At 42.7% G+C, this 13077-nt stretch overlaps 1 protein-coding gene across 5 annotated transcripts in view; it reads right to left on the reverse strand.

Moving 5' to 3' along the window:
* Nucleotides 1–13077, reverse strand: part of CALD1 (caldesmon 1) — a 123512-nt gene that overhangs the window by 14799 nt on the left and 95636 nt on the right. For 4 of the 5 annotated variants that reach the window (XM_069968255.1, XM_069968263.1, XM_069968273.1 and 1 more), the window contains 6 exons: nucleotides 11728–11853; nucleotides 7516–8635; nucleotides 6601–6672; nucleotides 4894–5024; nucleotides 1003–1258; nucleotides 455–595 (listed from right to left, as the gene is read on the reverse strand). In XM_069968255.1, the coding sequence (XP_069824356.1) occupies nucleotides 455–595; nucleotides 1003–1258; nucleotides 4894–5024; nucleotides 6601–6672; nucleotides 7516–8635; nucleotides 11728–11853 (1846 nt within the window). The remainder of the gene's footprint in view (nucleotides 1–454; nucleotides 596–1002; nucleotides 1259–4893; nucleotides 5025–6600; nucleotides 6673–7515; nucleotides 8636–11727; nucleotides 11854–13077) is intronic. The other variant, XM_069968289.1, reaches the window with a different exon arrangement.

A 13077-nucleotide genomic window follows, 5' to 3' on the forward strand; every position in this document is an offset into this window, starting at 1 on the left:
GCATGTAGCATGTAAAATGGTCGGCCCTCGCACATGTTCACTTCATCAAATTTGGCACTCTTCGAAAAAAGTTTGGACATGCCTGTCCTACATGAACAGTCCAGTCATTTCAATGAGAATTTTGTAATTCTTCATTCCTCCTGTAGAGGTGCTGTAGGGAACTTTATTACTTGCTAAATCTCTACAAATTTCAGCGATCGCTTTGGGAGTTTGCAGTTGGACACCTTACTATCAGGAGATCCTCCTAACAAAAAGGAATTGTCCAAAGTGGACAACCCCTTGAAGTCACCCTTTAATAAAATATATTGTAGCTATTACCCAAAACTGTCCAAAAAATTGCCCAAAGTGGACGACCCACTTCGGGCAATTTTTTGGACAGTTTTGGGTAATAGCTACACTATACGGGAATACCTACAGGCAAGTAAGCATACGTTAAGCCATCTATCTTTCATACCTTAAAAGCTGAACCCTTTGGTGTAAAACACTTGAATGGCTTCTTCTCCTCCGATAACCCTTCTTCAGGAACCTTCTGGCGTTTTTCTGCGGCCTCTGCTCGTCTCCTCTCTCTTTCTTCTTTCTGTTTCTTCTTTTCTTCCTGAGAAGACGGAAACAAAAAGTTCGAAGTTTTAGGAAATTTTTTGTTTATTGGCTATAAACAATGGAACCAATTCACTTATGGACCCTTTAAGACCGGCGCAGTATCTGGTAACATTCCCAGACACCTTAAAGGGGTTTTGCCACCATGGGCCTTTAGGCCGCCACTCCATTCATTGTCTATAGAATTTGTCTATCGTCTTTAAAAATACCACAGACCAGGGATGTGGAACCAGCAGCCCTACAGTTTTTGCAAAACTACAATTCTCATCATGCCTAGACAGCCAAAGGCCAAAGCTTTGGCCATTTCCAAGTCTATACCAGCCCTTTAAGCAGAAGAAATGCCATCTTCCACAGCCCATGGTAGCCTAGAACACTTTGAGATCCTCCTAGTAATAACTATCGCACCTCTTCCTTAGCTTTCCTCTCGGCCTCTTCTTGTTTCTTTCGTTGCTCTTCCTCTTCCATAATTTTCCTTCTTTCCTCGCGTTTCTTCTTCAGATCCTCCAGCTCTGCCGCAGATTGTTGCTGCTTCTGTTTAAGCTTCTCAAACTCTCCGGTTTCTGTATCGCCTCTACGACGTTTCAGCTCATCGAGCTTCTTCCCGGCTTCCACCTTGGTCCCTGCGTCCGTCTCATCAGAACTGGGTTGTCCTTTCGCACCACTTCAACAAGAAACAGAATGGATATGAGAATTGGCTGCAATGATGTTTACTTGTTCTGTAATATACAAAAAGTGGACCATGACGGAGGCAGAGCATGACCACAACTGTACTCAGCCAGCCCTGACTCTCGTACAAGGAGGGGATGGATTAAATTTCATGAAGGATATAGTGGTTCTGGAATGGGTAGAAGAAGGCAGCCCTCCAAAGAATAAGAAAAAGAATAAAATAAAAATTTTAACAAAAAAAATTGTTCAGAAGAGTTTTTAAGAGGCCCAAACAAATTATCCCCCCTATGTGACTATTATTCTCTAGAGGCCCTTATAGTCTCTGCTAAAATTCATATGACTAAAAGAAGAATTCAAAAGGGCCAAGTTATGGGGTGCAAAAGTGGTCGATCCATACCCATCACTTTTATCCAAAACCATGGGAAGGAAGCCCCCATATGGGAAGGGGGTACTGGCAATCCTTAAGGTGATGCCACATTGGGAGCAAGAGGGTACCGGGTCTCCTTAAGGAGATGAGTTGTGTTGTATGGAGTCTTATTGGCAATGTTAAATGGGAGAAGTATGCAAGTTAGGTCTGTCTGTTATGTATGTATCTATTAGGGTTATCCAATTCTTAGGAAATGATGGATCGGACAGTAGCCTATTCCTTCTCCTCATTGAAAAAACATGAAAATGGCAGAGTCAAATACACGTTTATGGTGGAATTGGGTGGAACTGGAGCCAACAGTTTTAAAAGTTATATAGGGTCAGGTTACTATGCTGTAGCAGGCGACTGAAGCCAAAGCTACGAGCAGTGGCCAATTTTGCTAAATTTTGGTGGCAAAGGTGTAACTGGGCATTGGTCACAGGCTCTCGTGTTTCTGTCCATGATATAGTCCCAGTTGACCCACCAACAGTATTTATTGCCTATCCACTAGATATATAATATCAGTATGATCACTGTGGGCTCCTCACCAATCAAGAGGATGGCGGTCCCCAAGTGCCCAGCGTATAGGACCAGCAGTGCTCTGGCGTGATCATCATTCCTTTTACTCTGTATGGGACTAACAGTGATAACTAAGTGTTCTTATTGGCTATCACCACCAGTCCTACTGGTGGTTAAAGACTTACCAAATTTACCAAAAGGAATTTGGCAAACCTCTTAAAGGGGTATTCTGCTCAAACATAACTTTTAATATGTTGCTGCCCATGGAAAGACTAACAATTCCTTCCATACTTGTTATTATCTGTTCAGTTTCCTTCCCGCAGTGAGTTCATCAGCAACTTGACCTCGGATTAACAATGTTAATTCTACAGTGTTGCAGATAAAGCCAGACAGGGACTTTTTTGCATCAGCGGTCTTGGAAGGGAGGAGGGGGATACAGAGAGAAAAGCTCACATACAGATTTTCGTGTCAGCAGAAAGCAGCAGTTCAAAACTGGGAGAAGGAGACTAAGTAGATAATAACAAGTATGGAAGGAATTTTTAGTCTCAGCATGGGCAACAACATGTGAAAAGTTATGTTTGAGCGGAATACCCCTTTAAGAATTTTAAGATGTACTTTATACTACTGATATAGTAAAATATCCCAGAAATGCCCCCAAAATTGGTTCCATCCTTGCTCAGAATTACCATCAAATATTTTGAAACTCCTAAAGTCCGCCACGAATTGCGGACAGTGGAAACAATGAAAAATGATTTAGCGTGGCAATTTTAAGTTAAAACAAATGTACTAAATATGCTTTCATAGGATCAAGAGATCAGCCCCTTGAAACCCATTGGAACTTGTCTATGAACTTCATCATGGAAGCCAGAAGATCCGCTTTCCCAGGCCTCTCTTGGGTCAAAGATGACAAGTTCACCCCGAGCTTATTAGCATTATAAATAGGAAGTGTCAGGCAGCAGCTGTAAAGTCTGAATAAGATGGCTGCGGGGACCTTAATATAGGTCAAGATGAAACAGCTTGGCTTGGCGTACATCACATGTGCGTGATACATCGGTGCCAGCTTCCTATAAATGATGCTGTTTTTAGACTATAAGTCAAACTCCTTGAACATTTTTGAGTTTTATGGATAAAATAGCTTTGCATGCAGCAGAACATATATAATATATATCTCTCCTTGTCAGTACAGAGGGGTAAGAACCTCAGAACAGCTGCTCACAGACGGGTCACTCCCCTTTTTGGAGGAGATTCTGGATCGCCATATAGTCCCTAATAATGTTTTAATGTTTTTTAATTCTGGCAAATACAATTTTTTTTTTTACACTTTTTAATAAAGTTATTTTTTTTAAGTTGATAATTTATTTATTTTTTTTGCATTTTTACTCTGGCTAGCAGCAGTAAGAGGTGACATGGCTTCTCTGCTGCCACCAACGGCTGTGTTGGGAACTACAGGCTGTGTTGGATGACCTCTGGCCACCCCAGGGATCTCTAAAGTGGAGCCCTGACTGCTTTGTTTTGAATGGACCCATAGCGCCATTCTCTACGTAGCCGAGTGCCGAGTGCTTTTCTCTGCTCTCTCCGGCGGCTCCATAGAGAATGAATAGAGCTGCGGGTCATGCACCGACTTGTGCATAGGGGACCAGTAATATGTAATAAGTAAACCCCTTTAATCTGGGAGTACTATTAAGTCAACATCTTAAAGGTTTGTCCCACCATAATCTAAAGGAGAGGAGATTCATAAGTGTACCATTTGGACACCTTGGGATCTCCCGAAAGAGGTTCCAGAGTCTCCCGTTGGAATAGGGAGGTGGTCACCTGTGTGCACTACTGCTCCATTGGGAGGGCCAACCACTGAAAGTTCCTTCCCAAAGATGAACTAGCTCCCAAACCTTGACTATTTAGGGGGGGTGGCCTCCAGTCACCAAAGTTAGGGAGAACCCAAAGTTAGGCAGTCTCCACCTTTCCTCTAAGGGTATATGCACAATTCTCGCGGATTCCACAGCTCGTCTCCGCATGCTCCCGCTTGACTCTCTGCCCGTCTCATAGACTTAATTCTATGCTCAGGAGTATTCCGCTGTCCCCCCAAATAATTGACAAGTCAATACTTGGGGTGGACGGTGAAATCCACCTGAGCATAGAATGGAGTCTATGGGATGGACGGAGAGTCAAGCAGGAGCACGTGGAGGCAAGTGGCGGAATCTGTGGGAAGTTATCCGCGAGAATTCTGTAGCGTGCATATTCTCTAAGGATGGAACCAGGTTGTACGGGGGAAGTATCCCAATGCCCACATTACCATAGACTCTTTAGGGGAGATACCGATAAAGCCAACACACCCTGAGAAGCCTGATGGCAATGATCTGTGGGGAAAAGGTTTGCAAAATAGTTGTTTCTTTAGTATCCCTTCGGGTGGCCTCCCAGTAAGTCAATCCCTGTCCCTTTGAAGAGTGCCAACTCCAAATATGGATGAAACCTAAAGGAATTTTTATCATGATACACTATCATAAGGAAAAAGAGAAATGTAACTTATAAAGCCCTATATATAGAAAGCCGATGGACACACAAGCTGGAGACCATCACTCTACACATAGTCTTGGGGGAGGAAGTGATCAGACATCATCTGAGTCTGGATGGTCCTCATCTGTTCCAATTACTCTAATTCCAACACAACCAAATATGAAGTTGTTTGGTTTACGGAGAAGACGTATTACCCAAACTTATCCATATGTTTCAGCTTCTGTGGCGTAGCTTCATGTAAACTTTCTCCATTTTGGGCTTTGGTCTTGCGTTCCCAGCTGGCTTTTAACTCTTCCTTTCCTCCTTTAGGTTTTTCTTCTTTAATCTGGAAAAACAATTTAAGGAAGCCAAAAAGACAAGATGTAAGATTATTTGAGGAACACACTGTGATCCCTGTCCACTAGGATAATGGCTACTGGCGCGGATGTCTAGAAGAACCAGGTAAGTCCTCATGCACATGGCCATATTACAGCTCCATACCATACTGGGCTGTATAGAGCTGTTATGCGTCATCCTTAGAGGTCTTCTGTCCGATAGTGGCCCCCATAAGCCTCTGATTCTATAAAGAGTACTAAGGAAACCATGGTACCATGTTCTACTGAATTCTGTAATATGGTGCTATATGGAAGAACCACATGACAGCACGTACCCCTCCATAGAAGAGAACTGTGCCATTGGTGTTGCTAGCACTTGGCACCAAGTACTGGATCTTTTGCATAGTTTCACGTGTCTCTTGACACCACTGACCACCATTTTCAATCCACCAGTGCCGCAGGTAACACTCTACCAACACCCCTGTGTTTACTCTATGTTTGATGACTTTATGTATGATGCCTCGGACATATGCATGAGGAAGTTACTCAATACCTATTGCATTAAATGGGACCATTGACAAAGAACTTGAAGTCCATGATGGGATACAATCCAATGTTACATACAACTGCATTACTGCCAAGTAATGGACTCCAACTAACTATGCTACACAATGACTATCTTTTAATTGTTGGCGGAGGGCTTCTATGAAGTTAATAAAGCTGAGAGAGGCTACAATGAGTATCTCTTGACGTGGAGGAGCCTGCATGTCTATGTATATTACTGAGATAACCGTGTAATTCTTCATTTCCCCCATGGGGGCACTGTAGAAGAATTAAACACTTGTTTCTTCACAGATTACAATCGATCACTAGGGATTAGGGATGGTCCGAATCCGCCGAGGTTCGGGTTCGTACGAACCCGAACGCTCAGCATCGGATTACAGCTGTCTGCCCGCTCCGTGCAGCGGGCGGATACAGCGGGAGGAACGCCTGGAAAACTGGGATACAGCCTATGGCTATGGCTGTATCCCAGTTTTCCAGGCGTTCCTCCCGCTGGATCCGCCCGCTCCACGGAGCGGGCAGACAGCGGTAATCATTGCGGATGGTTCGGGTTCGTACGAACTTCCAGGGATCAGACTATTATATGTAGCTAAAAGGGTGGTCTGGTGGCCAGAACATTATGGACTTACCGTATGAAGACACTGTTTGCACCATGTTTGTGTTTATAATAAAATGTAATGCAGCAGGATTGGTCAATTTTAAGGATTAACAGATTAGATTTTGGAATTTTAAGAAAGATCAGTTGTTATAGGATGGAGATGTCGTACTTCTCTAGGTAATACAGTATTACAAAGAATACTGTTAGAACATTATAAAGTGGGAAAAGAGAAAAGTAAAACGAAAAGTATTCACAATATCTAACACTTAAAGGGGCAGCAAAAAAACAAGTAGATCCTATTATTCTTATGTATTTTGAGTGATTAACACCTAAGATGGTCTTTTTCGGCTTGGTTGAAGGGGTCATTTTTAAAAACAGGAAGAGCAGCCATATTTAAAAAACAATTACATTAAAAAGTGACCGATTACCTCTTCTTTTTTGAAGCCAGGCCGACCTTTGTCATCTTTTTTAGCTTCAAATTTATTTTCTTTGTCTTCTCCCTTTTTACGGCATTTGACAAGATTTGGTAAGAGTCTATGAGATTACGAGCAGACAAGGTGCACTCTCGCATCTGCAGGCAATCTGGTGCTTCAAAATATGGCAGCGTGTCGAGTGCGCATTTCTGCTGTGTGTATGTCTGGAGTTACGATGAACCCTACCATTAATTTTATCTATGTGGCCCTAAAGAATTCAGCATGGACAATGCCAAGGAAAAATATATATTAGGCCTCCTGCATACATCCATCCCCACAAAATGCACGGATAGCCTGGGGAGCGTAATCCTTGCCCACCATAACAGACCACAAGGCCAAGCAAGGTCTATGGATCACAGGCTGCTAATACACTCCCATATAATAGTGTGTCCTATTTATTTGTGGTCTGGGCTTCGGGAAAATGCATGGGTGCTAAAACCCATTGTTGCCTGAATTGGCCGATAATATTTGCCCTTTCTTTTTAGGTACGTGAAATGGGGTTGGGTTTTTGTAGCCATGGTTTCCACAATGAAACTTGAAGCTTGTGATACAAACCCAAATGCTGAATGCAAGTGCGGCCAAACACCAAACGTGAAACAAACCAAACCGGTGGCACTCAAAAAAGTCAGCCGAAGTTCCCACAACATGCCTTATGGTCCTTTGACTAAGAGGGATAAGGGGAAGTTTTCTTGTGCAGTATTAGCAGTGAGAGTTGTAAGCAAGGTGTTAACGTGAAAGTCAGTGCAAGACGAAGGAAGTGACAGTAAATTTTATAGAACACAAGGCTGTGAACAAGACCCAAAAGTATTGCTGCCATTCCATTTCTCAAAACACAGGTGCAAAAAAGTTGGCATAGGAATAAATAGGTACCTGCTTCTTGAGGAAGGCTGGCTGAATTTTGTCCTCCAGCTTCTTTCCTTTTACCTGTTTGTCGTCAGGTTTCACATCTTTTTTCTCTTCCGTTTTTAACTTCTCCTCTTTCTTTTTGGCCTCTAGCCTAGCCTTCTCTTCTGCTTTTTTCTTTTCCCTTTCCTCAGCGGCTGCCTTCTCCTCTGCCTTCCTCTTCTCCTCTGCTTTCCTCTTTTCCTCTGCCTCTAGTCTTTTCCTTTCCTCCTCTGCCTTTCTCTGTTCTGCCTTTAGTTTCTCCTCCGCTGCCCTCCTTTCCTCTTCCTCTTGTTTTCTCTGCCGCTCTCTCTCTTCTGCCTCAAGTCTCTCTCTTTCCTCTGCCGCTTTTCTCTCGGCCTCAACCCTTTCCCTTTCTGATGCCTCCCGTCTTGCCTCTTCTTCTAATCTTTCCCTTTCCTCGGCTTCCTTCCTTTCTGCCTCAATTCTCTCTCTCTCTGCTGCCTCTCGTCTAGCCTCTTCCTCCAGCCTCTCTCTTTCTTCATCAGCTCTTTTTTCTGCCTCTACCCTTTCCCTCTCTGCTGCCTCATGTGCTTCCCTTTCTTCATCATCTTTCTGCTCATCTCTTGTGATGACCGCCTCTATCCTCACCTCCCCATCTGGCCCATCCCTAGATGTCTCTGCGTTCTTAATTTGGAAAGTAACTTCTACCTCATTCTCCTCTATGTGAGGTTCCTCGGGTGCTTCATCTTGTACTTCCTGCTTGACCTCAACCTCTTCTGTTTCTACATTTTCTACTTCTTCTTCTTCTTCATTTGTATTGTTCCTCTCGAAGGACTTGTCAACAGTTTCAGTCTCCTCGACTTCATGTCGGCCTGTGTACGTTTCGGTATCGTTTTCTTTAGGCGAGGTATCATTTTCTTGGACTTCATTTTCTCCATTTCTGCTACTTTTTGAGAAGGAAGTAGTTTCGTTGAGTGTAATAGATATGGTCGGGTCTAATTCTTTCTGACGTTCCAAAGCCTCTTTTAGACGTTTCTGACGCCTCTCTTCTCGCTTGGCCAGTCTCTCCAGCAACGCGGCTTCATCATCTGCTGAGAGGTCGGTGCTTGGTATTGAAGAAGACTTGGTCTCTTCTCCCGTGATGCTGGTAAAATAAATGAATAGACTAAAATTAATAAATAGATCTGGACAAAGTGATTGGACATTCTCTGGCCAAGAAGCCTCCACTTTATCGATGGCCTCCTGAGGTTGTTTCGACTGGTAACATGTTCTCATCAGTGTCTAAAGTATCTCATTGTAGTACACATTTGGAATCTTCCAGGAAGTTACTCTACCGGTGGTACCTTACCCCATTCCGCCTAGCAAATATTTAGCCAAATTCATCACCTATTTGTTGGAGATGCCAGGGGAGAATTGGCAACCTGATGCATATTTGGTGGTTGTCCCCCCGACTGGCACAATTCTGGGCCCAGATGCGTAACCTTATTTATAAAGCCATCAAAGTTAAGCCTTCTTGGGGCCCAGCATTGGCTTATTGGGTCTGGAAATGTAACAGTGGCCTATTTCAGATCTAATACAGTTCATTTTGTTGACTGCCAGAAGTTGTATAGCTAAGCGCGGAAAAGTGGGGAGGTGCCATCGGAGGCTGAAATAATAGCAACAGTTACTTGTAACTACCAGAAAGAAAACTCTATTGCAATAGTTCTATTACGTCTAAGGACCGTAAATGGTAAAGTGGAAGAAATTTATACAGGTCACAGCGGCTCCCTCCCCGAGTTTAGATAAGGCCAAAAAGAGTTATTCATTATGTTTTGGACAACCTGTTACTATACTTGTTAGTACCACACTTGTATAAAGATAACTTAAAATCTTCTTACATTGCTTAGCACTGTCATAAGTTAGGATACACCAACAGGTGTACCACAATTGCAAGGAAGTTTATTGTTATGTTTCTTGTTTATCACTGTTCACTAGACATGTGATACAAGTTGTATTGTTGCATTGCTGTACCTTACCTTATTCCTTAATAAAATTAAAATATTAATACATAAATAAAAAGTAGCAAATTTGGCAAAAATAAATAAATAAAATTTACCAAAACTTACACAAAAACTTTTATTTTAGTACGAGCCTAAAAAAAAAAAAAAAAAAGAAAGAAAGAAAGGGGTCGAGACCTGGATTTTTAATTTTGTAAACTGTACCTTTAAGATTTATCTTTTTCAAAAGATTGATACTGAAAAGTTTAGTGTTTTTTTTGCAAAATAGTCTCATGTCTAATATTAATGATGCAGGGTCACCGTAGTATCAGGGTCCTTGGACATATAAATAACATGCAAATATTTGGCTGAATTCTTCATGTACGATTATTCAATGTAAATAAAATTTTGGCAGATGGTCGCTTTTAAACTCCCTTTAAATCGCTGCCATATTTACATTCTTCTTGGTGACTGGAAGTTCTCCAACCTCCCTTGCTATTGCAGACAGATCACAGTTTTGGTAATGTTTTCCCATGCATTTTCTTATTAAAAAAATATATGGGGGGAGATTTATCACACTGGTGGCTCAGTTGCCCCTAGCAACCAATCAGATTCCTCCTTTCATTTCCTAAAGAGTCTGTGAGAAATGAAAGGTGGAATCTGATTGGTTGCTAGGGGCAACTGAGCCAGTTTCACTTTACACCATGTTTGATAAATTTCCCCCATGTTTTTTTTTTTTATCAATAAACTTGATCGAAGAGAAGGGGTCTCATAGCTACCATCAAACTGGGTCCCTCATTACAATATTGGGTTTTGCCACCAGAAAAGAGGGCCCCATCGTTTTTCCCTTCTCTCTAACCTTCTCATGACCCCTGGGCCAAAACCCATTCAATGGAGTTCCTCAAGTTGTCATCACCGATCTTACAGATAGCCTGCTTGTTCTGAACTTAGGAGCCTGGTGGGTGGTCTTAAAAAGTAACTGAATAAGAACGCCCACTGGACTCCAAAACCCAGAGGAGCAGAGGATTAGATGAATATATTATTAGTTTTAGTGAATCTTTTCCCACAAAACTATATATTAGGGGTCCTCAACTGGCGGACTGCGGAGGCCAGCTGTCCAGACCCCTGCTGCATCTCAGTATACCTATATACTGAGTTGTGCTGCTCCCCTCTGCACAGTAACTATGAGCGCTCGTAACGAGCGCTCTTAGTTAGTGTGCAGGAGCACTGACAGAGAGGGAGCCATCAGCTCCTTCCCTGTCAGTCATTCTTGTGGCTGCAGTGGTCACAAGAGGCCGCTCTGCCCTGTCTCTGGTTTCGGCGCTCGAGAGACGTCACTGGAACGCTGACGCTAGGACAAGGGGAGAGCAGCCTCTTGTGACCGCTGTGTCCACAAGAGGGGAAGAGAGGAGGAGACACTCGGACCCAGGTGAGTATAAGTGTTTTTTTTTTTTTATGTTATATGCTATATGGGAGGGGGAGCACAGGGGGGCTATATAACTGGGGTGCTATTTACTACTGGGGGAGCACAGGGGGACTATATACTACTGAGGGAGCACACAGGGGGGCCATATACTACTTGGGAGCACAAAGCAGGGGTCTGTATACTACAGGGAAAGCGCACAGGGGGCTATATACTACTGGGTAGCACAAAGCAGGGGTCTATTTACTACTGGGGGAGGAAATAGGGGGCTATACACTACTGGGGGAGTGCACAGGGGGGCTATATACTACTAGGGGAGCGCACTGGGGAACTATATACTTCTGGGGGAGTGCACAGGGGGACTATACACTACTGGGGAAGTGCACAGGGGTCTATATACTACTGGGGGATCAACAGGGGGCTATATACTACTGGGGGAGCGCAACACGTTACTAATAATGTTCAGATCGAACCTTCACCGACAATAGACCCTGGTAAGTGGACCTTCACTAAAAGTTGTTGTGTACCCCTGCTATATATCAATCTGCTCAGATCTTCCTGCTTTAAAACATGATTTTTTACATCAGACTAGTCAACATTATATACATAATAGGTTCCCATTAAGAACTTGTACAATTCTTGAAATATCAATCATAATACAACCTATTCTTAGGTAAAGACCCAAGCCATTTATTGCTATGGGCCCATAACACTTAGTCCCACCTCTGTGCATTGAACAGTAAAGTTTGCCATATATCTAAGGACTATCTCTCAATTTATCATACCTTATACTGTAAAAGTCTAACATAGTAGGGAACATAGACATGTGAGATTTACCTATTCTGAGTACCATCATGCCCTTCTCCATCATCCTTGTTCAACCGTTGCCGCTCTTGGCGAGCTCGTCTGCGCCTTTCTCTTGCAGCTTCTTCTTCATCGTCGTCATTTCTCTGATAGGTTGCTCTATAATATAAAAAAAAGGGCAGGTTTAGAACATACATCGAATACAATGTATAGTAACAAAAATATAGCATCTCCTGCAGAGCATAATGGCGTGTGCATAATAGAGCTGAGTAATTATACTGGGAGGTCGTATAGAGGGCAATGGAGTTGAGTTCTCGCGTTCGACGTCAGATGGAACATTTAGTGTCCCGTATCTGGACAGAACTGTATTATAATCCTGGCTGCTTTATCATCAGGACCTAAGGATCTGGTTATTTATAATGGTCTACAGAGTTTTTCATCTTCCCGCAGTACAGAGTAAGCTCTATTAGTACATACCATTTGCAAACAAAGGTAACCAATGCTATAAAGACAATGTACCAGTGGGAATGTTCCCCTTTTACTGACCCCCAAAAACAGACAAAAGAGGACAATTTATGTAAACCATCATATCTAAAACAATGATGCTGCTCGTAGCAACCAACCGCATGAACCTTTGAACTACACCAAAACCGTGAACCCAATTGATCATCAATGGGCAAATATTTTATGGGGTCAAAGAGTCAAAAACATCTCCGAACATCTCAGGTTCACTTTTGCCGCACATTGACACCGATCCGGTCAGCCACCAGTATCCCATAAGAGAAGGTCTAAAGCTAATGACCACCTGGCCCATCGTGAAGAAGGAAATAGTCTTTCACAATATAATACATATATAATACATATTATAATAAAAAATAAAATAACTCAAGAAATTTAAAGAAAACCCCAAACCGGTAATCCATCTCGTCTCTCCTTCCCTCCTCATGCCGGCTGCGCTCCAAGGAAAAGGATACAGTTTCCCAGACTGAAGCCGTTTCCTTTTTCTCGGGGCCGATACCTAATCTGTTACATTAAAAATGTATGTGAGGCAATGTAATCCATAGAATGTACTGAAGTCTCCTCCCCAGTCAGTTTCAATTGGGGGCTCTTACTTAAAAATATGTAAAGAAAAAATTCTCATGTGCTTCTATGTTCTCTACCTAAAGCTTTCATGGTCAAGGAGCCAAAAAAGACCTTCATACAGCCTAAAAGGGTACTTTGCATATTGCTTTTTGCTTGATGAAGGGGTTCATATTAAAGGGGCTGCCCTGGTTCAGCAATAAAGCTTTAAAAAAAAATTCACAGTAAAGTGATCTCAGGATATCTCTTTGTGAGTACAATTTGTACTTCTCTACAGCACTCCCACAGGGGAGATGAGGAATT

Source organism: Dendropsophus ebraccatus, chromosome 1 (genome assembly GCF_027789765.1).
Source record: "Dendropsophus ebraccatus isolate aDenEbr1 chromosome 1, aDenEbr1.pat, whole genome shotgun sequence".
In the NCBI taxonomy this organism is placed as follows: domain Eukaryota; kingdom Metazoa; phylum Chordata; class Amphibia; order Anura; family Hylidae; genus Dendropsophus; species Dendropsophus ebraccatus.